Source organism: Benincasa hispida, chromosome 2 (assembly GCF_009727055.1).
Source record: "Benincasa hispida cultivar B227 chromosome 2, ASM972705v1, whole genome shotgun sequence".
In the NCBI taxonomy this organism is placed as follows: Eukaryota; Viridiplantae; Streptophyta; class Magnoliopsida; order Cucurbitales; family Cucurbitaceae; genus Benincasa; species Benincasa hispida.
In genome coordinates, this window is record NC_052350.1 from 7,925,532 (window position 1) to 7,952,369 (window position 26,838).

At 32.6% G+C, this 26,838-nt stretch overlaps 1 protein-coding gene across 2 annotated transcripts; it reads right to left on the reverse strand.

Moving 5' to 3' along the window:
- Nucleotides 1-753: 753 nt before the first annotated feature.
- On the reverse strand, nucleotides 754-18,017 carry LOC120071629 (spermidine synthase 2-like). Of its 2 annotated transcripts, none has more exons than XM_039023987.1 (10): nucleotides 17,748-18,017; nucleotides 8,741-8,854; nucleotides 7,789-7,865; nucleotides 6,309-6,431; nucleotides 5,213-5,317; nucleotides 3,046-3,118; nucleotides 2,879-2,950; nucleotides 1,721-1,916; nucleotides 1,319-1,448; nucleotides 754-1,167 (listed from the first exon to the last, which is right to left on the reverse strand). In XM_039023987.1, exons 1-10 carry the CDS (start codon nucleotides 17,974-17,976, stop codon nucleotides 1,102-1,104), a joined length of 1,185 nt encoding a protein of 394 aa, XP_038879915.1. In that variant the 5' UTR covers nucleotides 17,977-18,017; the 3' UTR covers nucleotides 754-1,101. The 2 variants fall into 2 exon arrangements, with proteins under 2 accessions (XP_038879915.1, XP_038879914.1); XM_039023986.1 differs by having other exon boundaries at nucleotides 8,741-8,929.
- Between the last annotated feature and the right edge of the window lie 8,821 nt (nucleotides 18,018-26,838).

A 26,838-nucleotide genomic window follows, 5' to 3' on the forward strand; every position in this document is an offset into this window, starting at 1 on the left:
ATTTTATCAGGTGAAAATCTAAATGTGCTATTTCTGATAATTACCCTACAATTTTGGTACTAGAACCCCACAAAATTGAACAACCCATGAATAATAGATAAGATTCCAAGGTGGGAGCACAAAATTAAATAAGGAAGAAAAATGCAATAAACCCTTGAGAAGATTTTCAAGTTGCTCACATGCAAACCCTAATAGACAAAATGAAAACCCATATATGTAGAAAGACAAATGGAAATAATTAATTACCATACATAGTAAAAGGAAGATAGAGAAATAAAGTTGATGAATCTAAACAAGTAATAGGGATTTTGAAGGTCTTCAAAACCAAAATCTATTGAAAAATCACCATATTTGAATAGAGTATGATTAAATTAATATTGAGAAATCTCATTGAAAAAAAGAAGAAACGAGGCTGAAGTTTTTCTTATGGTGTATATGAATTTGAACTTTTTACTTTAAAGAAAAGTTACATGTCAATTACTACTGAGTTATATTCATGTTTAGGTAAGAAAAAGATACAGAAGTTGATGATCTAAAGAAGTGAGAAAATTTTTGGTATGGAAAAGATTTTGATGGAAAAATGTTCGAGGCGTAGGATTGCACACATAGGCTGAGACAAAACTCACACAAAAATGAACATTATTGAAAGTACATGAATCAAAATAATATTTCAACAATAATCGAGATGAATAATATTTCAAAGTGTGAGAGTCGTCTAAACACCTAAACAAGAAAAATGTAACAACCCTCGAAGATTTACAAGATATCTTCAAAATATAGAAAAACGATGGATGGGGAAATTAACCTATACTTATTTTGAAGAGAACTTCAAAGCCAAGCCCAATAGCAAATGAAAAACCATATATAAGAGTACTGATAATTAAGACATTAACAAAAAAAAAAAAAAAAAAAAAGATGAATAAAGAGAGAAATTGATGATCAAAGGAAGTGGAAAATTGAAAAGATTGTGATATGTTGGTGAAATGTCCAAGTTATGGGTTGCACACAAAAACACACACAAATTGAATCTCAATCTAATCTATCATTTTTCCTTCACTTTAAATTACCACTAAATCCCTCACCAAATGATTTTTTATATCCTTAGTTGCTTCTCAATCCTTTCCCTTTCTTTGCAAATGATGGCAAACAAAAGGCTGCTGAATGCACCTGAAAAAAAAAAAAAAAAAAAAAACATTACCACAATCATTACCATTTCAAAGGTCTATGATTCGATATCCCATTCCACCATTTTTTTTAACTAGAAAGAAATAAATTAATCAATACAGTACTAAATAAGTTGTCGAGAGAGAGAACTTGCCTCCGAGTTGTAAAACTTCAACGGTTTGGTTGCAACTCCAAAATTCTCATTTAAGTCAATGAGATTGATCGGATTTTTGAAGTCAACTTTAGGTCCTTGAGTCGAACACAACAAGAAACCAATTACCCCACTGACAAAACACGATGTATATATTCATCAGACCTTTTTTTTTTCATATGCTTAAAAGTTTATTTGTATTAATTTTTCAAGTGTTTAATTTTGAAAATATTATAAATACTCAAAATAGTTTTTGACATACTTCTAAAGTATATTTAAATTTTTTTTTTTTTTTTTTGTCAAACGAGTTTAAATAAAAATGACTTTCTTCAAAAACAATTTTTTCTCTAATCAATCCAAACATGACGTAAATTGATAGGTTATAGATCATCCAAATATTCATACCTGGGATAAGTAGGAACAATGGTCCAAGCATATTGAACTGAGCCTTTGAATACTTGTTGGCATTTTGAGACCAAAATTTCAATGTCAAGAGAATGAAACCAAAGGCTTTCTGCTTGAATACAAAGCACCCCTCCGTCTCTAAGTGCTTTTGCCACCTTCTCAAACAAGCCATTTTTCACAACCTCATCATCTGGCTCTAACCACATCCAAAAAATAAAAAAAAATTAAAAATTAAAAAAATATTATTTTTAGGAAAAAAAAATTATTTATCTCTAGATTTTTTTGGGGTTTCAATACATTACACTTGTTACCTCCAATTTTTTTTTTTTTTTTTCAATCTAACCCTCTAACTTAAAAAAAAAGCTAATTACCACTCAGCTAAGTTCATTGTTGATCTTTGATGTTTATTTTTGATAAAACAGTTATGATGTGAAAAAAAAACTTCAATTAAATTTTAAGAAAATTATTTTAAATGATAAAACTGCTAAAAATATTTACAAATAATAGCAAAATATCACAGTCTTATCTATGATAGACCTTGATAAACCACGATAGACTAATTTATTATGTCTATCATAATACAAATAGTTACAAATAGTAGTATACTGCGGATATATCGTGGTCTATCATGTATATAAACTATGAAATTTTATTATATTTATAAATATTTTGATTATTTTTTAATATTTAAAAATAATCCTTAATTTTAGTAACCTTGAAAACTAAGTTGGCTATAGTTAATTTATTATTTTCATTATATGGATAGAAAATGTGTGCTGAATGAAAAATCTAAGGTAAAAATGTAAACTTTGAAATCTATGTATTAATTTAAAACAAAATTCAAAACTCAAGACTACTAAGAATATAACACTTTGAAATCTAAACACCAAACGATAACGGTCACCAAAAAGGTAATTCCTCTTATTTATAGCTTTTAAACAAGACATAATAATAAATTAATAATTAATTTAGAGTTATATATATATATAGAGGGAAATTCTTATAAATAGAAAAATTCTAAAAAAATTTATACGTTATAGTAAAAATTATACTTTGAACTTTTTACTATAAAGTGTAAATAATTTTAAATATATTTTTTTATTTTTTAAAAACCCATATATATATTTGATAGTGTTAAAAGAGATAAAATTATTGTACTTATTGGGTCGAAAGCGTCGACTATGATTGCATCGTAGGTTCCAGCTGGAACAGAATTCAGAAACGCAATTCCTTGCAACATAAAAAACACACAATAAAAAATTTACAATGTTATAAATAATAATAATACTAATTGAAGAAAATTAGTAAAATTAATTGATTCAAACCATCTATTATATGAAGATTCACTCGATAATCTTTATATCCAACAGCAATTTCTGGAAAATACTTCTTGTACACCTTAAAAAAAAATAAAGAAAAAAATTAAATGCTTTGATACTCAGTTAAATTTTTAATTAATTTTGAGAAAAATATATTTTTATCCCTAAATTTTGAGTATAGTTTCTATTTAGTCCTTAAATTTCAAAATACTACACGTTTAATCTTTATCTTTTGAGTTTGATTTCAATTTAGTCCTTAGGTTTCAAAATGCTATAATTTTATCCTTGACATTTGATGATTGCTTCAATTTGGTCCCTATATTGAGATTTATACTTTTAACCTCGATTTTTTTTTACTAAATATTCACTTTCCGTCTTTAGAGGTAATTTATGTTAATAAATTAAAAATCTTTAAAGGAATTATAATTAATTAAGTTTAACTATTTCTTATCTCTTTTAAATTTATATTTAAAATTTCACTTCATAATTATTTTTAATTAATTAATAGAAATTGACGTCAATCATTGAAAGTGAGTATTCAATGAAAAATTAAAGTAGAAAGTGTAAAATCTTGAGACTCGAAGACCAAATTAAAACAAAACCTAAATCTCAAAAATAAAATTGTAATATTATAAAATTTAGAGATTAAATTGAAATAAAACTCAAAATTTAAAGATAAAATATGTAACATTTTATAACCTAGAGATCAAATAGAAATTAGAGTGAAAATCTCGAGACCAACAAAATATTATTCCCATTAATTTAACAAGAGTTAAAGCGTATTATTTTTCTTTTGCATTTCTTTTAATTCATTTTTCTTGGAGTTGAATCTCGTTCAAAAGTTTGTTTTGGAATAAATATTGGGTTAAATTTTTTTAGAAATGGAATGATTTTTGTTCTGAGAGTAGTTTAATGGGAAATTGTCACAATTAGCACTAAAGAAATTCCTTTCTTTTAGAATTAGCATCATTTTAAAAATTTCTTTAAATAATTTTTCTCGATCCATCAATATCGACTACCAAAATTTAGACAAAAAATTAACATTTTCATCATATCGAATGTTATGGACTTTTTTGGTGAATCTTAGGAGACTTATATATTTCTACCAAAATTTAAAAATCATGTGAGATCCATTGGAAAATCAATTTGTATAATTCATACATCTATTTGGAATTTTGAAAATTTCAGATAATTATACCAACATAATTTAAGTGAAAGATTTGAAAAGTTAAGTAAAATTTGATATAAAATTTAATAAAAATCACTCGATTTTAGAGTAAATTTATAAAGATATAATATTTATTATAAGATTTTGAAAAATGAGTAGAATCTCGAAGTTAATCTTGAGATTTTACCAAAAAAACTCAAAATAATCAATAAAGATGACAAAGTTAAATTTTTATCTAAATCCCAATTGTCGAACTACGTTGAGATGAACTGAAAAGCTATTTAATTTTTAAAAAAGTGATAGTCATAAACATCTAAAGATTATTTCTGACAATTTTCTTAAAGAAGATGTGGTAACAATAAGAAGAAGATTACATTATAACTTCCGTTCATGAAATATCAAGAATTGTGTCTATTTTGGTAAAAGACTTTCAAAGATTAGAAATTCAATATGTAAAATCCTGTTTGGTAATCATTTTATTTTTTGTGTTTATGTTTTTAAAAATTAAGCCTATATCATCCAAATTTCTTATAATTATTTGCATTATTCTTAACTATAATGGTTGAATTCTTAACCAAATTCTAAAAATAAAAACACCTTTTTGAAAGTACTTTTTTTAGTTCTCAAAATTTAGCTTGGTTTTTTTAGTGAGAAGTAGATAACAAAAGAGTAATTTTTGAGGTGGAAATAGTATTCATAAACTTAATTTAAAAAAAAAATGATTATCAAACTGGACTTAAACTTTCCATTTATTTTTTAATTTACAAATTTATTAGACATACAATTGAAAGTTTAGTGTCTTACTATTCAAATTTATATCTAATAGATTAATTAATTTTTTAAATGTTAAAATTTTCAAAGACTTATTAAATATAAAATAAAAAGTTAATGTACGTATTAGAAGATTAATACAAACTTCAAAGTTAAAAAAATTAAACTTGTGATTAACAATAATATTAAGATAAATAAATAAATTGGGAGTTAAATTAAGAGAGAGGGACTTACATCAATGAGCATGGTGTCAATTTCACAAATATCAATTTGTTCAATGGAAGAATGCCTAGAAATTTCTCTTAGAATGCCACCATCTCCTCCCCCAATCAACAAAACCTAATAAAAAAATAAAAATAAAAATAAAAAACATCAACTATAAAAATTAATGGTTGTGTCTGTCAGCTAGAAAGTGGCCTAGTAATTATGATTTCAAATGGAAATTAATTAAAACTTAATCCAAACTTAAAAGTTTGATACAGATATATATTTGCTAATTATAAGGCTTTTACTATAGCCCCTCATGATTTTATGGCATGTTTTCACATTATCATAAATAATATAATGCACCCATTTTTTAATTAAAAAATAAATAAATAATAAATTTAGTCTGAATTTTACTTTCAAAATTACAAATTTAGTCTTTTAACTTTAAAATTTTTATAATTTACAAATTTACTATATACAAATGGGTAAGAATTTCTATGTGTACCATTTAGTTTTTTAAATTTGTATTGGTTTAGACATTTTTTATCGTGATTTTTCATATTTTCATTGCAAAAATATAAATTCTTATCCAAATTTCAAAAATAAAATACAAGTTTTCAAAAATTACTTAATTTTTACTTTTTGATTTAGTTTTTAAAAACACTTATCAAAATATTTGAAAGTGGAAAAAGTGTTTAGAAGCTTAATTTTCGAAAATGAAAACTAAAACCCAAATATTTACCAAACAAGACCTACATTTTTTTAGTTTTTAAAAATTTTCTTTCGATTTTGAAAATACTCATAAAATGTAAACAACAATACATAAAAACCAATAAATTGAAAGTGATGTTTATAAACTTAATTTTCATAATAAAAAAATAAATAAAAGAAAAACCAAACGATTACACCAAATGAGACTTTAAGATTTCATTAAACCAAACTGTTATACCAAATAGAACTTTAGGATTTTATTAGACATAAAATTTAAATTTATTATACGATGTATCGATTAATTTTTAAAAATTTTAAATTTATCGAAAGTGATTAGACATAAAATCGAAAGTTTACCCGTCAATATAATTTAACCTAAAAATATTGAATGAGAGGGAGGAAAGAAAATGACCTTTTTGGGGTTAGGAATAGAGCAAAGAGGAAGGTGGGTAATCATTTCTTGGTAAGCACATTCATCCTTCTCAGTGAGTTGGAGTGCTCCATCCAACACAAACACCTTTCCATATGCTGATGACTGCATTTCATTGTAATTATAAACACATCTAACTCATCAAATTAACTCATTCATTAATTACTATTAAGCATGACCTAATTAATTATTACTTTTCCCTTTTTGTCTGCCTTTCTTGTTGGCTAATTTTTAAATCACATCTTTGAAAAGTTTGTAGTTTTCTCATTAATTATTAATCTGACTTTCTTTCTTCCATTCATGAAAAAAAAAAACATTACTTTTTGTTAGTACAACAACTAGACATCGAATTTCTAATCTTTAAAAAATGTCATGTTAATTACTATTAAGCTAAACTCACTTTAGAAAAAAAAAAAAACGGTTTTCTTCCTTAAAAAAGTATCAAATTTATAATTATTGACACGTTACCCTATTTATAACATGTAAGGGAGGACACAATTATCTCCAACAGTACTAAACTTTTAAGATGAAACAAAAATAAAGTTAAGAGGATAATTATGTTTAAATGGACAATATCATAAAATTGTGGAGAGTCGTTGTCTCCCAACAATAATGCTAATTAAGATATATATTTGACATTTGGTTTTAAAGAATTTTTTTTTTTGGTTCTTGGATTTTGAATATGGTTTTTCTCTAGATTTCAAAATATTATATTTTATCCTTGAGGTTTAAGTTAAATTTTCACGGAGTGTTAGGTTCTAAATTTTTCATCAATGCCCACTTTTAGTCATTTGTATCGATGTTCTATTAATTAATTTAAAAGAATTAAATTAATTTTGGTTGGTTTCTTTATTGCTATTATAATTAATTAAAAAATTCACATCATAATCTTTTTAAATTTAATTAACCAGAAAATTGACATCAAAGATCAAAACCAAGCATCATTAAAAATTTAAATCTATAAGTGTTGGATCTAGAAATCTACCTATCAAATGGAAACTAAATTCAAATTTAAGAATAAAAATGCAACAACCAACATGAGCATAGCTTAATTAATATAATGATTGCACAATCAACTTTCAGGTCAAAAAGTTTAATTCTCCCACACCATGTATTGTAAAAAAGAAAAGAGCAAAAATGTAATAATGAAAATTAGGGAACAATTAACATAATCAATCAATCATAATATAAAAACTGGGTTCATTTAAATACGTTCCCAAATGACTAGTTAATATTATTTGAATTATGAATAATAATAAAAGAAATCATTACGATTGTAGCAGTTTGATTACGTAGGGGTAAACATTGTCTAAATTCAAACAATGAAAACTTTACTAAGAAAATAAAGTAACAAAAAAAGGCGATTTTATCGTTTTCGAAAGTCAAATATTCAAATATTCACCTTTCCATTCAAATTTTTGTATAATGTTTGAGATTAGTATATAATGTATATGTATAATACCTGAAACACCAACATGGATTGATAATCAGACTTTCCTTGAAACAAAACTTTGTCCACCTTTAAGAAGTGTGCTTGACCTGTTCAAATTTGATTTCATCTTAATTAGTTCATCTTTCAATTATCATAGATCTCATCAAAATGTTTGTGTTTTTTTTCTTTTGATCTGAAATAGAATGTTTAATAATTAAGGATGATGTTTTAGAAGCAAGGCAACCTTTTCACACTTATTTAACATGTTTTTTTAAAGTGGATTTATTGTGTTTTATAATTACAATGCCTATGCATGCTGTCTAACAATAGGATTTCCCACCCCTTTTGCCACTCCTCTTTAAGTAAAAAAACATTTTTTAAAAAAAAAAACCCTATTTGATTCACAATTTAAATTATGTTAGTATGTTTTAAGATTGATTAACAAATATATATATATTTGGCAGACAATCTGGATTATATTTTTTAACATTGTTTTCTAACTCTGTGATCTAAATTGTGTAAATTTTGAAAATAACATTTTTATATTTCCAATATATCAAAATTTTGAATTTTGAATCTTAAAATGCAAATTTGTATTTAAAAAAGATTACAACATTAGAAATATAGCATGTCATAGACTCAATTTTTTTAGTTAAAATATCTATTATGGATTTTATTATAAATTATGTAATATTACAAAAACAATAATTATTCTAAAAAAATTAGCTAAAACATGTTCATAAATTAATTAATATTAGTTTATATTCCACTAAAATTCAATTGGTAATTACAATAAATTTTATGAATTATAATTATATATATACTATCAAATATATTAAAACATGAAATATATTTATGTTTTCCCTGAATTTGATCATTATTTTCAAAATTTCTATTTTTAAGTTCGCTACCAAAGATTTAATTTATTTAAAACAAAAAATTTACACAAAATGGAAATTAAAAAAAAAAAAAAAAAATCTACCTGGCCATTGTGGGCAGTGCTCAGAAAACCAACCAGGAATGGTTGGATGGTTGAGAGCATCTGCATCACCATTAATTTTAATGGAGTCATCTTCTTCATCTTTTTTTTCTTCAACTGCAATAACATGCAGATTGTGAGAGCTGCCATGGTTGAAAACTTCCTTTTTCTTCTGCTTAAACACCAAATCATCTGAAAAAAAAAGAACCCCATTTGCATCCATGGACATTGAACCCTATATATATATATATTCTTTTTTTTTCCTAAAAATTTTAGGGCTTTGTGATAGGGGTTGGGTTTTGGGGTCTATATAGAATGAAATTTGGTGGCAAAAAAGTGGGTCTTCGACAAAATCTTCCACATGCTTTGATAAAAGAATTGAACCTATATTTAATTTATTGTTAATCATTCTGACTTGAAAAAGTTTACTTGGAAAAAAAAAAAAAGTCCCAATGTAATACATATATATTGTGGGTTGAGTTATCTTCATTCGCAGGAGATTGTTCAAAGAGATGTTGTTGAAATGCCTTGAATTTGTTTGTTGGCGCTTCAAACAACCTATTAAATAAAATTTTATTAGATCTGCATAATGTAGAGGTTAAGGTTGATGATGAGGATGCTGCCCTAATTCTGTTGACATATTTGCCGCCATCTTATGAGACTTTCGTTGACTCCTATATTGGAGGGAAAGAAACTCTGACCTTAGAAGATACAAAGTCTACGTTGCTTATGAGAGAGGACTGTCAGAATGCAGGAAGTTCAGTTATAGAAAGTCAGACATCTGGGTTAGCTGCTATTGGAAGCAAGGGACATAGGAATTCTGGTAAGCAGAAGTCGAATCAGAATAAAAGATCTTCGAAGTCAAAGGATTCTAGATCAGATGATATTTGTAACTATTGTAAAGAAAAGGGGCATTGGAAAACTGAATGTCCTAAGATAAAAAGGAATCAGGAAAAGAAGGAAAAGAGTGACAAAAGGGAAGCATCTGTCTCTGTTGCACATGTTGAGATTGATTCTGAAGAAGTCTAGATCGATTCTGAAGGAGATCTAGCTTTAGTTGTGAATGAACAGTCACATTCTGATGATGTGTGGGTTCTTGATTCTGGGGCATCTTATCAGCAAATAGATGGAGGGAATGTTAGCATGGCTAACGGTGCTGTGTGCAAGATAGTTGGAATCAACTCAGTCAAGATACGAACACATAATGGTGTCTTCTACACTTTAAAAGAGGTTAGGCATGTTCCACTAATGAATAAGAGTTTGATATCCTTTAGTGTACTCAATAGCAAGGGTTATAGTTTTGAATGTAAAGGTGGAGCAATGTATGTCTATAAGGGTTCTGAGGTAGTTCTGAAAGACATAAAGCATGGAACATTGTATTTTCTATTAGGTTCCACAATAACAGATTATGCTGCTGTTGCATCGTCGGTCGTTCACAAGGATGATATGACTAAGTTATGGCATACGAGACTTGGTCATATGAGTGAAAAAAGGATGCAAATTTTGTCAAAAAAAGATCTTCTCTGTAGGCATAAGATGTAGGATTTTGAATTTTTGAACATTGTGTATTTGAGAAACTTCATCACAGCAAGTTTCCAAGAGGTGTTCATCGTACAAAAGGGACACTTGATTATATTCATTTAGACTGTTGGGGACCTTCCAAAGTTTAATCTATTAGAGGCAGTAGGTATTTTTTGTCTATAATTGATGATTACTCAAGAATGACTTGGGTGTTTATGATGAAACATAAAAGTGAAGCCTTCAAGAATTTCAAGCAATGGAAGATTTTGATCGAAAATCAAACTAGGAAGAAGATCAAAATGCTGCGAACTGATAATGGTCTAGAATTCCTTGGATCTGAATTTAATGAGTTCTATAAAGCTGAGGGGATTGTTCGCCATCATACTGTTAGGAATACTCCACAGTAAAATGGGGTTGCAGAACGTATGAATCAGACGTTGTTGGAGAGAGCAAAATGCATGCTCTCTAATGCAAGATTGGCTAGAAAGTTTTGAGTAGAAGCAGTGAATACATCATGTTATCTGATCAATCGTGGACCTCACATAACTATTGATTGTAAAACACCTTACGAGGTGTGGTCTGGTAAGCCTACAGATTATTCTTTATTAAAAGTTTTTGGTTGTACTGTCTACTATCATGTTAATGAGGGTAAATTAGAACCAAGAGCTAAAAAAGGTATATTTGTGGGTTTTGGGGATGGAGTTAAGGGATTTAGAGTTTGGCCACCTTTTAAGAATAGAGTCATACTTAGTAGGACTGTGATATTTGATGAAAATTCCATTCTTAACTCAACTGTAAAGCCTTTTGTGATGTCTACTGATGTGGGAGAAAGTAGTAGTGTTGATAAACAGGTGGAGATGCAATTCACTTCAGCTATAAATGAATTACAACATCAAGGTGGAGAAGATCAACACGTTACTATAGAAACTGATGTGCAACCAGAAATTAATATGCCTAGAACGTTAGAAGTTGATTTGGCTGAGAATTCTAGATCACGAGTAGATCAACCGAGTATAGCTCGTGATAGAACTAGAAGAGTTGGTGTTGGACCTCTTATGAGGTATGGTTTTGAAGATATGGTTAATTTTGCATTGCAGGTTGCTGAAGAGGTGGATCCTCATGAGCCATCCACCTATAGAGAAGCTGTGTCATGTGGTGAGTCTGCTAAATGGCTTACTGTTATGGGGGATGAGATGGAATCTCTTGACAAAAATCAGACTTGGGAATTAGTTAAACGACCAAATGAGAGAAAAATTGTCACTTGTAAATGGGTCTTCAAGAAAAAGGAGGGAATGTCAACTTCCGAGGGCATTAAATATAAAGCTTGAGTTGTTGCTAGAGGGTTCACACAAAGGGAAGGAGTTGATTATAATGAGATCTTCTCAGACATACTTCTATCAGGGTGTTACTAGCTATAGTAGCACATCAGAATTTGGAACTTGAACAACTAGATGTGAAGACAACTTTCTTACATGGAGAGTTAGAGGAAGAGATTTATATTAACCAATCAGATGGGTTCCAGTGTCCAGGTAAAGAAGATTATGTTTGCAAGTTGAAGAAATCTTTGTATGGGTTAAAGTAGTCTCCAAGGCAGTGGTACAAACGATTTGACAACTATATGATTGGACTTGGCTATAATAGGAGTCCATATGATTGTTGTGTATATCACAACAAAGCTGATGATAGTTCGATGATTTATCTACTTTTATATGTAGATGATATGCTCATAGCTCCAAAGTCCAAATCTGATATTATGAAATTGAAGAATCTTCTCAGTGCTGAGATTGATATGAAGGATTTGGGTGCTGCTCAGAAAATTATGGGTATGGAGATTTATAGGAACAAATATAAGAATAAGATCTTCTTGTCACAGAAAGGATATATTTAGAAAATATTATCCAGGTTTGGTATGTCATCAGCTAAGCTTATAGATACTCCTAGTGCTGTAAATGCTCATTTGTCATCTAAGTTTTCACCACAGTCTGAAGCTGAGAAGGAGTACATGTCTCGAGTTCCTTATGCTAGTGTAGTGGGAAGTTTGATGTATGCTATGGTCTGTACTAGGCCTGATCTTGCCCATGCTGTTAGTGTTGTCAGCAGGTTCATAGGTCAACCTGGGAAGGAGCATTGGCAAGTCGTTAAAAGGATTTTTTGTTACCTTAGAGGTACATCTGATGTTGGTCTTGTTTATGAGAATTACACAGAGTGTTTAGTGACCGATTATTTTGATTCTGACTATGCTGAAGATGTTGACAGTAGGAGGTCTATGACTGGCTATGTGTTCACTCTAGGTGGTTCTGTTGTTAGTTGGAAGGCAACCTTACAACTTACAGTTACTTTGTGTACTATTGAAGCAGAGTACATGACCTTGACAGAAGCTGCTAAAGAAGGAATATGGTTGAGGGGGTTAGTTGGTGATCTTGGTTTGCATCATGACCAAGCTATTGTATATTGTGATAGTTTGAGTGCAATATGCCTAGCCAAGGATCAAGTTCATCATGAGAGAACTAAGCACATAGATGTAAGATATCACTTCTTAAGAGGTGAGTAGAGAGTTAAAGTGATAAAAATTGGTANATCTTGCCCATGCTGTTAGTGTTGTCAGCAGGTTCATAGGTCAACCTGGGAAGGAGCATTGGCAAGCCGCTAAGAGGATTTTTCGTTACCTTAGAGGTACATCTGATGTTGATCTTGATTATGGGAGTTGCACAAATTATTTGGTGACTGGTTATTCTGATTCTGACTATGCTGAAGATGTTGACAGTAGAAGGTCTATGACTGGCTATGTGTTCACTTTGGGTGGTTCTGTTGTTAGTTGGAAGGCAACCTTACAGCCTACAGTTACTTTGTCTACTACTGAAGCAGAGTAGATGGCCTTGATAGAAGTTGCTAAAAAGGAATATGGCTGAGGGGGCTAGTTGGTGATCTTGGTTTGCATCATGACCAAGCTATTGTATATTGTGATAGTTTGAGTGTAATATGCCTAGCCAAGGATCAAGTTCATCATGAGAAAACTAAGCACATAGACGTAAGATATCACTTCTTAAGAGGTGAGCAGAGAGTTAAAGTGATGAAAATTAGTACTGCTGATAACCTTGCTGATATGTTCACCAAACCGATTCCACAAGGCAAGTTCCAACATTGTTTGGACTTGCTGAATGTTTTGAATTGTTAGTGGTCCCCTTTGCGGGACACTTTGAGGCACGAGGGAGAAGTCTGGGTACGTTTGGCAATTTTGATTTATGTTGCATTTGGTACATCTGTTATCTAGGAGAGAATTCAAGTCAAGGTGGAGATTTGTTGAAATGCCTTGAATCTGTTTGCTGGCGCTTCGAACAACCTAGTACGAGGGTCTCGCAGTTATTTACGATTTTGACCCTAGGGTTTAGAGCAATGCGATATATAAACTCTCTAACCTAGAGGCACTGTTCTTGATGTAATTCTGAAAACATTTTCTCGAAATAATATTTTTCTCCCTCTGCCCGTAGACGTAGCTAACACACGATTAGTGAACCACGTATATCTGTGTGTCGATTTTCCCTACTCTACATTCCTTTTTGTGTTCTTTAATTGTCGATTTTACAACAGATGTAAAGATAGAAAACATGTTGTTCGATAAAACACGTATAGTAAAAAAATGTTGATTTTGGTGTGGCTAGAGTTGAGGCCTCAAATCCCAACTACATGACAAGGGAGATCGAGACACTTGGTTACATGACTCTGGAGGTAGTAGTCGCTCACTCGTACGACTAACGGCATTTCGAAGAGGACCATTGTTCATAAAATGTTTCCCTTTGATTCGACATTTGTGTTCCTCATTCATTACATGGAAACTGGAATCAGTGCCCCAATGTAGTTATCGAAAAATATCATAATGATGATTTTGCTAAATTTATCGTGGTCTATCTGGTTTTACAGATTCTCAATGGCAATCCATCAACAGGAAGTGTGATGTGTATAGCTCCGATATCTGCATGTGTGAAATTTATTGTTGCGACATGCCATATATTGACCTAAGTTTCTTTGAAGTAACCTCTGTTGTGGTTTGTCAGGTAATATTGTTTTAAATAAATAAGAAAAAAAGTGAACAAGAAAACACTAAATCTCTATTTTTCTTTTGAAAGTTGGTTTTATTATACAATGTTTGCTCAAGTTATTTTTCTTTCTCGCAACTTATTGATTCTAAAAGATTTTTTTAGTGCCTATGGCCTAATGGAGACAAACACAATGCTCCTCAGCGACATAGCTGATTACAAGGCAGGCCATGTCATCGGCAGCCATAGAGTGTCGTTTGATAGAATTGTCGGATGAAGCGGCAGAAGTACCGGTGATTGTTTCTTGGAGGTTGCCTGCCACGGCGCTGCCCGATTCCGTTGTTGTAGTAACGAGGGTTGGCATGGATAGCTCGAATTGGTCGTCGGGGACGTTTGAGTAGCCGAAGCAACCTTCACACCCTGGTGATGTGATTCTGAATATGTAAAGATTTTAAGGCAAAAACAGCTGTCAGAATTTGACATAGAATGTTTCACTCCTTTTTTTGCGATAAAGGGGATGCTTGAATGTCGTACTAAGACAACACATACATTAGAAGGTATTTCAATGCATCTTGGGAGTGGCAACATTCTTCTGGATGTTCTCCATCAAGAATTCAGAAAGTGGATCGAAGTTAAAAGCATCGTAAGTAGCTTGAGCAAATTCGCCCTATTTGACGATTTCACGACGAAGGAAAGTATGGAGAAGGTTGAGGAGGTTGTCCTAATTGGCGGTGCTATGGTTGTCGCGATGAAATTTATTCCAAAAATGTATTTTAATACATCTTCATTTGCCAGGACCGTGTCACCAATCGGCGACAACATGGTTGCCGAAATGGATGAAATTTATTCCAAGAATGTATTTCACTAATGCATCCTTAGACAAGCTAACGTCTTTCATTAACGTTGTTTCTAGAAGTTTTGCTCTCCATCAAGAAAGCAATGGAAGACCCCGTGATAACTTATTTCTTCTCATCATCAAGACCCATCGTGAAGGTTAGAGAGAAGATAGTAAGCCACTAAAATAAAAAATTATTGATCAAGAGTAACAGTAGTCATAGTAATGTGTACGGTTTCTTCTTTTGTTTTTCAACTTAAACTCTTAATTTTAGAGGAAGAGATTGATGTACAATTGATTTTATAAAAGTGATTTTTTAACAATCAAATTTATATTTGGTTCTAAAATTTTATAAATGATTTTGAATTATTATGTTTGGTTCAAAAATTATTTTATAATTACCAAGTTATATATTATATTTGGAAATTTAATTAACTAATTAATTATAATAAATATATTATTTTTATTAATTTATTTTCTAATTTGTTTTAAAAAATGTTTTTATATAAAAGTTGGCCACCGACAATCGTCGGAAAAGAGTCGCTAAAGATGGTGGTTGAAGATGGCTGACGACGATAGCTAAAACCCATAATGGGAGGTTGGCGGCAACGGAGGTCAGAAGTTGGCCGATAATGGTCATTAAAAAACGAGTCGGCAGCTGGGTGACAACGCTTTTTGGGAAACGGTCACCTGAAGTTGGCCGCCGGCGATCACCAGAAAACACTTGTTGGAGATGGTAGTCAGAGATGGCCGTGGGTAGTCATCAAGAAACAATGGTCAAAGGTTGGCCACTTGACAATCATCGTAAAACGGTCATTGGAAGTTGGTATGCGGCTTGGCCGAGGATGGTTGTTGAAAAGTGGACAGCGGAGGTTGGCTGGCAGTGGTTACTAAGAAAATGATCACCAGAAGTTGGTTGTCAACGGTTGCTGGGAAACAGTCGACGGAGACATGGTCGAAAGTTGGCTGATTATGGTTGTCGAAAATTGGTCGTCGAGGGTTGGCCAACGATCGTTGCTGGAAAATGGTCACTAGAATTTGGCCAGTGGTAGTCATTGAAAAAAGTCATCGGAAGTTGGTCGATGATGGTTGTCAAAAATCGACCGCTAAAAAACAGTGACTAGAGGTTGTTGATGGCAATCATCAGAAAACAGTCACTAGAAGTTGACCAACATTGGTCCCTAAAAATCGATCGTCAAAAGTTGCTCGACGATGGTTGTCGAAAAGCGGTCGTCAAGAGTTGGCCCGTGGCGATGTCGAAAAATGGTAATCAAAGGTTGGAGGCAACGGTCACCAAAAGTAAGTTGATGGTCGTCACAAGAATATAGTTGTTGAAAATTGACCGACGACGGTTGTCAAAAAGCGGTCACCAAAGGTTGGCTAACAACGGTTGCTGAAAAAATGGTTGTCAGAAATTGGTCATCGAGAAACGTCGACAGAGATGTGATCAAAGGTTGGTAGGTGTCGATTGTCGAAGGTTGGCTAACGACCGTCGCCAGAAAATGGTCACTAGAAGTTGGTTGACAAAAACCTCCAAAAAATGGTTGTCGAAAGTTTGTTGGCAACTCTGTCGAATAACAGTCGTTGAAAGTTGACCGACAACAGCGGCCAGAAAAATGGTAGCCGAAAGGACTTATTTGGTTGGCAACTGAATTCTATTTTATGTTTTAAAATTTATTGAGTTCACTAAATATATGTTTGACAAATGATCTGGATTTTATTTCTTTTTTCAACCATTTGTAGATTCTATAATCGAAATAGTGCAAATTTTGAAAATAATTTTTTCTTTGTTACTAGTATATCAAAATTTTGAATTTTAAATCTTGAAATGCAAATTTATATTTAAAAAAGATTGAAAAATTTAGAAATATAGCATTGTCATTGACTCAATTTTTTAAATTACAATATCTATTATGCATAGGATTATTGTTTTAATTGGCAGCTGAAAATATTTTTAAATATAGCATAATGTCCCTATCTAATAGTCACATTTTGCTACATTTTTAAATAAGTTGACCAATTTTATTATATTTGAAAACACCCTTGATATATTTTGTTATAAATTAATATTAAAAAATAATAATTATACAACAAAAATGAGCTAAATCATATTCATGTAAATGATTTTATAACAATTCTTCAACCTAAAGTTTAGTTATATATATATATATCCATTAGCATTCGAGCCAACTGATGTATGCTTGACACTACAACATTTAGGTGTTAAGAAAACTAAGAGAATTTTAAGTTCTAGATATGTGACCACAATGAGTTAAATTCCTTTACCAAGGTATGTTTCTTTATTTACCACTAGGTCAATTCATGATGATTTCAACTTAAAATTGAATTGGTAATTACAAACTAGTGGTTATAAATATAGTATGAAATCCATTAAAATAATTGTTGATTGTTATAGTATGAAATTTTAAATTACAATAAACTTTCTCAATTAGTTCATTGTTTTCAAATTTTCTGTTTTTGAATTGGCTATAAAACATGGCCTAAACGTTTTAGAGAATTGAACAAAATTATTAAACACAAAATGGAAATTATAAAAAAAGTAAATTGAAAATTTGAAAATAATTTTAAAATTAAAACATAAATAAAAATAGAAGTCCACCTGGCCATTGTGGGCAGTGCTCTGAAAACCAACCAGGAATGGTTGGATGGTTGAGAGCATCTCCATCACCATTAATTTTAATGGAGTCATCTTCTTCATCTAAGTTTTGATCTTCAACTGAAATAACATGCAGATTATGAGAGCAACCATTGTTGAAAACTTCCTCCTTCTTCTGCTTAAACACCAAATCATCTGAAAAAGAAAGAACCCCATTTGCATCCATGGCCATTCAACAATTTAAAAAAAAAAAAAAATCTTTTCAAACTCTGTTTTTTTTTAAAGAAAAGTTTAGGCTTTGTCATGGGTTGGGTTTTGAGGTTTATATAGAATGAAATTTGGTGGCAAAAAAGTGAGCCCTTGACAAAATCTTCCACATGCTTTGATAATAGGATTGAGAGCCCATTTAATTTAGTATTAATTATATTCTTGACTTGAAAAAACTTTATTTGAAAAAAGAAAAGTCCCAATATAATACATATATACTCACAACTTTTTGTTATTAGTTCCCTATTTTCATCATTGTGCTACAATTGTTGAGATTTAGACCTCATGAATTAGTCAATAAAGGTCATTTGAGTTCAATAAACAACTCATAACTAGAGAGAATAAGATTAATCCGTCGAGGATACCATATTAAAAAAAAAAAACTTCATACATTTTATATAGTACTAGATGAGTTATTTCTCTCGTTGTTAATTGATTTTGAGATGAAACTTCATGTTATCTAATAGGGGTAGTTGAAAATAATAGTAAAATTTAAATTCAACTTTCAGAATCAACTAGCAAAATATTGAAAAACTCCATGTTATTCTATCGCTAATAGGAGTCTATAGTGATAGAGTTTACTACTAATCGATTTAGTTCATAAAGTCCAAACGAATATTGGTCCAATAAAAAAAAGTTGAGATCTGGTAAAAGATGATATGCCCAAAAGAAGTACCATCTTGAAGGGGGGCATATTGAGGATTTCACATTGAAAAAATAAGAGATTTCACACCTTCTTTATAAAAGGCTACTTTTCTCGTTATCAGTTGATTTTGAAATTGAACCTTATGTTATCTAAATAAAATCCATAGTACCATGGCGGAGATTTTACACCAAAATTTCTCTCTTTGATCTTATTTTTGTTTATATACATATTCAATGTTTCTTTCGGGTTAAAATTGATTTTAAACATCTTCCATGTCTTTATCATTTTTATGTATTTTTTATGTTCAAGTTCTCGGCCAAACCCTAAATGATTTTGCGGATCAAACACTCTTGTCGGCTGGTTAACTCTTATCTTTTATGTATATCTTTGAATTTGGAATGAAACATGATGATGGATGTTTTTGATTCTTGGTATATATATAAGTATATTATATGAGTCAAAAACTTGCTATTGAAGTATTATGTGAAGAGTTTTTGGATGTTAATCATCAAATAGGTTTAGTTTCTTCAATTCTAATTACAGTCTAAACCAAATTGTTTGGTGATCACAATATGTCGCATGGACACCTTCTGCTCATTATCTCGATAAGAACACTTATATTTCAATTCTTGAAAGTTAAAGAAATTAATTGTAGATGGATGTTCGACAAAAATATCTTACTTTTACCTTCGAATTTCCAATTTTATATATTAATAAAATTTTGATGGTATGCTATTTAGACAAACAGTCTATTCTTATATGTCAAAAAAGCAAATTTGTTGAGGTTCATATTTTAGCTAGAGTTCAAAATGAATTCACATTTGACAAAGTTGGGTATTTGTCAATTTTGATACAAAAATACACTTTATATTGTATATTATAAGATTGTGATGATGATTATTATTATTATTATTATTATTATTTAAATGGGTGCTTTTTGTTTGAAGTGGGTAGATTTATTATCAGCTCCAAATGGGGTGATCACTAAGCCAAATGCTCTTTGTCATGTCCATATATGTCGTTAGATGGTTACATCTTGAAATTGAGTTTCATATCTTACCATATATGCAATTATATCTTTCTTTCTTTCAAACTTCTATCATTTTTAATCATTACTCTTCAAATACTATATGTATATCTTATTATTATTCTATTCACACGCTTTGTATTTTAATAATCTTGATATACTTTCATTATATACTTTTACATAAACAAAATCAGGATTGTTGATAGGTCAAAGTAAGGAGGTCAATGAAGGAATCAAATTCCTCAACAAAAACGTGTGAACGTGTACGCCATTGAAATTCATTTTGGAAATTCATGAAAAACAGAGAAACAAAAAACACAAGATAAATACATTCTCATAAGCATGTTGTAAAGGAAAAAGGAAACATTACCGCTTGATTGACTTTCTTCAACATAATCTTTCTCTATGACACGAACTCCCAAAAACTCCACGAACAATTACGAATAGAACCAAGACACCACCATCGAGTTTTCTTGCTATTCTCCAAATAGAATCAAGGTTTGTGAAAACCTTTGGAAGGAAGAATTTTTACCAAGAGAAACTTTTTCTTGAAGATTTTGTGTGTGAGAGAGTTCTTGTGATATAGAGAGTAAATTGTAGAAAGATGGGATAAGACCAATATATATATTCACTAAATCTTCTTTGGCAAAAAATCCATTAACGTGAGATTGAGAGTTGGTTGGAGAAGGAGTTACAACTCTCGTCCATTGACTCACACATAACTCCTCTCAGGAGTTATTTTCAATAAATTTATTTAATTAATATATTAAATCTAATTTAAAATATCATTAGATAAACAGCAACAATTAATTAACAATGGATTAAATTAAATTAACTATCATATATTTAATTTCACTTAAATAATATTCAAACAATATTCTCTCACATAAGCTATAATTGTAATATGAATCTCGTTCATGTTAATTTTAATTTATGGATTTATATGAATCTCATTATTCATATAAATAATATTTGAATCTTATTCAAATATTTATCTCTCTCATATAATAAATTAAAATTTTGAATCTTATTTAAAATTAACTTTATATTATAATGTATACATATATATTATATTAATTGTATCTCATATAATTAATTCCCTTATTTAATTTGAACAATTTAAATTAATCCAAAATTAAATGATTCCTACAAACAAAAGCTTCAATGTTATGAGATTAATTAATTAAACTCTTTAATTAAATTAATCAACATTCATTAATTGTAGGTCACTCCACTAAAGACCCACAACACTCTTCGCGTTATAGATTTATTTCTGTATCCATGAAAATAACCAATTAACAATAAGTCAACCTTTCACAATTGCCCGTAATTACAGTTGGGTCCAATTATCGTTTCACCCATGTAATTACCTCTAACTTCTTATGTACCACTAATCCTTCTAATAAACAATCAGTGTATAGTTCAACTATAAACTAAATTCCTCCTAGGCCATGGAGAGGGTGAGGTCTTATTGTTAAAAGACTCGGAATAAGCTCTTAAGGGAGCAATTCATTTACTTACTCTAAAGACGGGACGAGGTAAGTCAAAGGGTTGCCCTCATAGATAGGAGTTCATAACTCACTCAAGATTGAGGTCGAGTTATCTATGATCATCTTATGAAATATTAATCTGTTATAAGGAGAGATTAATCATTTCATAGTCCGTTCATATACAAACTCTTTGTTTATGATACCCCACTCACATGTTTCCACATTAATGATTAGAATCACATCATTTGTAACACTTAAAACTCTTATAACATTTACAAAGTGGGTCGTATCCATAGTGTTACCAGGATAAGACACCAAATCTTATCCATATAATACAGACCATTTAGGTTATTACTTATATTGCATTGAGTTAATGCAATCTAAATGTTGAATAAAATAACACCTTATTTTATTAAATAAATAATTTGTATACAATTTACAAACTATGAGAATCACGAAATTTATGACATCAACCTCAACATCTTTATCCTAGTGTGGCCAACTGTAAGGAACTTATTGGTATTTTCACTTTCCGTGATAGAGCCCCGAAAAGACTATGGAATGGAGTGCCTAATGATCATTAGACACATGTGATTTGACCGTTCCCACTTCTCTATATTAGCCATATTTGGCTGTTCCTCAGTAGAAGTAGAAGGTCCAAATCCATACACCCGAGAAGTATCTCTAGGCTTTCTTTCCAAATCTTAAAGTTCGATCCATTCAACTTAGGGATTGAACTTAGATTTCCAGATATTTGAGAAAGACCAATTGAAACAATAAACAACAAAACATATGCTCACAATTAAAACATAATAAAATAATTTCACATATGTGGTGGGCCCCTTTAACAAGATACCTAGCACAACATTGATGTCTAACATTTGGGCAAAAAACACCAACCGTAAATGATACTCACAAATCTCAACGTAGTAATCAAAGTACTGACAATTAATTCTGTCAAAAAATAGTCTTTCTTTGGACCAACTATTTTTCACATAAGCAATCCTTATAATTGCCACATACTCATTACCACACGAGTATTCATAATTTGGCCAAATAATTATCTTCCGTTGGGCCGACAATTATCCGCATAAATTCATGAATATGCACATCTTATATTTTAGAATTAAATTAATCTAGATAACAGAGGCTACTTTGGTAACATATTATTTTGACCAACTCAATCTCAAATATAAGACACAATAATATAATATTATTATTATTGTACAAAAATAAAAGAGGAAGGACACCAAATAATCTTTACCAATATTCACTTAATTGCATGCACATAATACAATCAAAGTAACATAAACATGTGAATATCGTCAAATATCATCAATCAAATTTAAATTTAAATTCACCAAAATATCAATCAAATTTAAATTTACCACATTATCAATCATATTTAAATTTAAACCACAACATGATCAATTAATCTTGAATCCACAACATGATTAATCAAAATTAAACTAGATTCACACTATAATTAATTTAATTTAATCTTGAATTATCAAGAAAACCTTAGATTCAAATTGACAAAGTTAAGAATTAAAAATAACTTATCAATTAAAAATCCAGACGCAAAAGCTGAAAGTTATTAATTGACAAGTTATCAATTATCACTGCCAACGTGAATTCTGTAAGCATGTCCACCCCCACCATCGTGGGTTTCACATTTGGGCGGTGTTCATGTTGCAAAGGCCATTCTTTTTTCTTTTTTTTTTTTCTTTTTCTTTTTAAATTTTATTTTAAGTCTTTAATTATCTTTATCGAAACTAAAATTGAATCACAATACAAATGAAAAACAAATAAAATCTAACAATCCAACATGAAATTCAAGCTCTGATACCACTTGATAGCATAAATACTTTATATCTATATTGAATAGATAAACTCTATAATCATTCATGTCAAATTGCTAAGAATATATACATACCGGATTCCATTGAAGAAGATTGATGATGACTCTAAAGTGACGTCTATTGTCTTCCTCAACCAAAGCTCTAAATGCTCTAAATGGGATCTCTCTCTAGATGAGATTCAAGAAAGATTGAGCGCTTATTGCTTTGGTGTATTGGGGACTATAGCCTATAGTCTCCTTATATACTAGTTCAATTAAGGTTTCCATTAAACCTTAATTAACTAGGAATGGGCTTTTACCATTAAGTCCATAATCTAGGGTCTTAATTAATTAGATCACATAATAGGCCCAATCTAATAAAATAATCTAATGTGATAAATTATTAACCCACATACATAGTCTATACTTTAATTAAACATATTATTATTTAAATATGTCTAACAAAACAACCTTTATTCATTAAGCTTTGTCTGTTCCCCATGTGGAGTCATATATGTTGAGATCTGCAACCTCATGTTGAAAATCATAATCTTGGGCCTCAATTTTGCCCCTAAAGCTTCTAAATCAGACTGTCCATGCTTTAAATTCAATTTCTTGTTGCTATGTGTAACGGTCATGCTTGTCCAGGGCCTGTTGCCCATGGCCGCATGCCCAATCCAACCCCCTTCTAGCATATTTTCATGTCCTGTATTGTATTAGTTTAGTTAGCTTGCTTTCTTTACATTTTCATTGTAAGTGACCACTCGCCCTTTTGCATATGCAGGGCGCCAGTTGGCTTTTTGTTCAGAATGCACTATATGGGGATAACAATCATTTCCTCATACCCGGAGTAGTACTCTATAAAGCCGTTGTTGTTGCTTATTGCTTTCTAGTCTACTACAATCTTTCTTTCTTTATTCACACTCACAAATCTTCTTACGAAAACTTTTCTCCAACCGTTTTCTAAAAACCGTTTTCCCTAAAACGGGGGTGGAGGTTGCAAGAGGCACTCGGTGTGCCATCGGCAGTCCGTAATCGAGTTGGCTGGCTTTGTTCGTGAGCGGGAACAAGTGCCGCACAATCGCTAAGAGAAGCGTCCGAAAGAGCGATTGTGACAGTTGGTATCAGAGCCAGGTTGGCTTATAGAGGGAAGATCAGTGATCATGTCGGCGACGAGAACTTGAAAAAGTCCCATGTGGACAGATTGGTAGAGATAGAAGAACAAATGCTCTACCGAGAGAGGTCCAAGATAATGTTCGTTCCTTGAGACTCGGCTACAAGAAGTTGCCGAGAAAGCCGATGGAATGATGCGGTGGTTGGCCGCCTAGACGGATTACCCGTCAGAGAATTGATGATGAGGTAGAGACCCTCGAGACCAAACAGTACGGTCCGGCAACTTTGAACGAGGCGATAGCTCTCGGGTTCTGTTGCCCACTAGAGGAGCGTGTCGAAGAGCTGGACAGCTCCAAAAGCAATACTTCAGATGGTAACCGACCTATCTGAAGACTTTCGATCGGCCCTGGATGTCGTCAAAGCCGAGATAGCGGAGTGTGAGTGCGAGGGTGAATCTCACCATCCGAGCGGTAGGGAACCAGCCCCACCTGGGGGCGCAGGGGCAGTAAGCCGAATAAAATCCCAGAACCAAAACCCTTCTGTGGGGTGCGAGAAGCGAAAGCCCTGGAAAATTTTATCTTCGACCTTGAGCAATACTTCAAGGCGACGAACACAGTGGCTGAAGAGTCGAAAGTTACAATAGCAACGATGCATCTTGAAGATGCAAAACTGTGGTGGAGATCACGATTTACAGACATACAGGAAGGACGTTGCACTATTGATACTTGGGATAGATTGAAACAAGAACTTCGTTCGCAGTTCTCCCTGAAAATGTTGAGATCTTGGCTCGACGAAAACTCAGATAAGCAAACAAGTAACATCGGCTACGTACAACAGTTTGCAGGACTCATGTTGGACATACGAGATATGTCCGAAAAAGACAAGGTCTTTTGCTTTGTGGAGGGCTGAAACCGTGGGCAAAAGCAAAACTATATGAAGAGAGTCACGACTCCTCTGCCTATGCGGCAGCTGAACGACTATACGACCTTAGCACTGACTCACAAGATGTGAGGAAGCAATCACTTCCTCAAATGAGGAAAACAGAAACAGCCGTTCCAGCCCTCCCAGGCCTGGGGAGGAGACAAGAACACAGGGGGGACCGTAAATCATCCCGAGATCAAGAAAATGGCGGGGGCCGCCACACAGCATAACAATTACAATCGCCCCTTCTTGTTTCATATGTAGAGGGCGTGATGTCCAAATCAAACCGCGTTTAGTGCTTTCAAGCACAATTAGCTCTCCGGAAAGAGGCAACGAGAGGAGACGGTAACGAGCCAGCGGCAGAAATTGAGAATCCCAGGATGGGGGCATTGAAATTTCTGTCTGCACTCCAGAAGAATATGGGAAAGGCGACGGAGCCACTAGAGAAAGGTCTCAGTATGTTGGACGCTTGGTCAACCAAAGATCGGCCAAAACCACTATGGTTGACTCTGGGGCTACCCATAACTTCATGGCGGAAACGGAAGCTCGCCGCCTGAACTGAATTGGGAAAGAGATGCAGGAAAGATGAAAGCTGTGAATTCCGCAGCCCTACCGATTTCGGGGATAGCGAAGAGAACTCCGGTAAAGTTAGGAGACTGGAAGGGCCTCGTCGACTTCGTGATTGTCAAGATGGATGATTTTGATGTGGTACTGGGGATGGAATTCCTACTTGAACATAAAGTCATACCAGTGCCCTCGCAAAATGCTTAGTCATTACCGGATCTAACACCGACCGTAGTCCAAGCAAGTATCAAGCGGCCAAATGGAGTGAGAATGATCTCAGCCTCCAATTGAAAGGGGCCCGGCCCACGACGAACCCACGTTCATGACCATCCCAGTAGAATCGGTTGAGTCCACTGAGGAGGAGATCCCCAAGACGACCTATTGTCTTGGAAGAGTATCGAGACGTCAGGCCGAGAAGCTTGCCCAAGTCCCTACCTCACGAAGGGGGATTGACCATGAGGTCGAGTTGTTGCCAGGGGCAAAGCCGCCTGCCAGGAAGGTATATCAGATGGCCCCGCCCGAATTGGCTGGGCGTCGAAAACAGTCAGACGATTGTTAGGTATGACTCAGCTTAGCTTCGATATCCAGCAGAGTTCCGCGGTCGGAAAGGCGGCCCTCGAAGTGTGCGACAGACAGCCACTCAGGCCACACTTGTGGACCACCCTTATGCAGGCAAAAGTCCTCAGACACATAACTTCACTAAAGAGTGGAGCAAAACCCCTGAGATAGCTCGCGCCTACCTAGAAAGAGCATCAAGGAGAGTGAAGAAATGGGCTGGTAAGAAGCAGAGGGCCCTTGAGTTTCAAGCTGGGGACAAGGTCCTGATCAAGCTACGACCGGGACAGTTTCAGTTCCGAGGCCAGAGAGACCAACGGCTAGTAAGGAAATACGAAGTCCAGTGGAGGTAATTGAGAAGGTCGGAGAACCTCATATAGGTTCAGTTACCCTCATGGATGAAGATTCATTCGGTCATCGGTGTGAACCTCCTGAAGCCCTATCATCCCGAACCCGAGGATGGACAGCGGAACATGCTAAGGCGCCCATCAGTCACGATGAAGAGTTTTGCTGAGAAAGAAGTTGCACAAATCTTGGGTAAACGTACCGCGCAGTGGAAGACCCAGACGAGAACTGACAGAGTTCTTGGTGAAATGGAAAGGATCTCCCGATGAAGAGATCAGTTGGGAGCGGGCCGAAGACTTGAAGAATGCGGCTCCGGCCATCGCAGT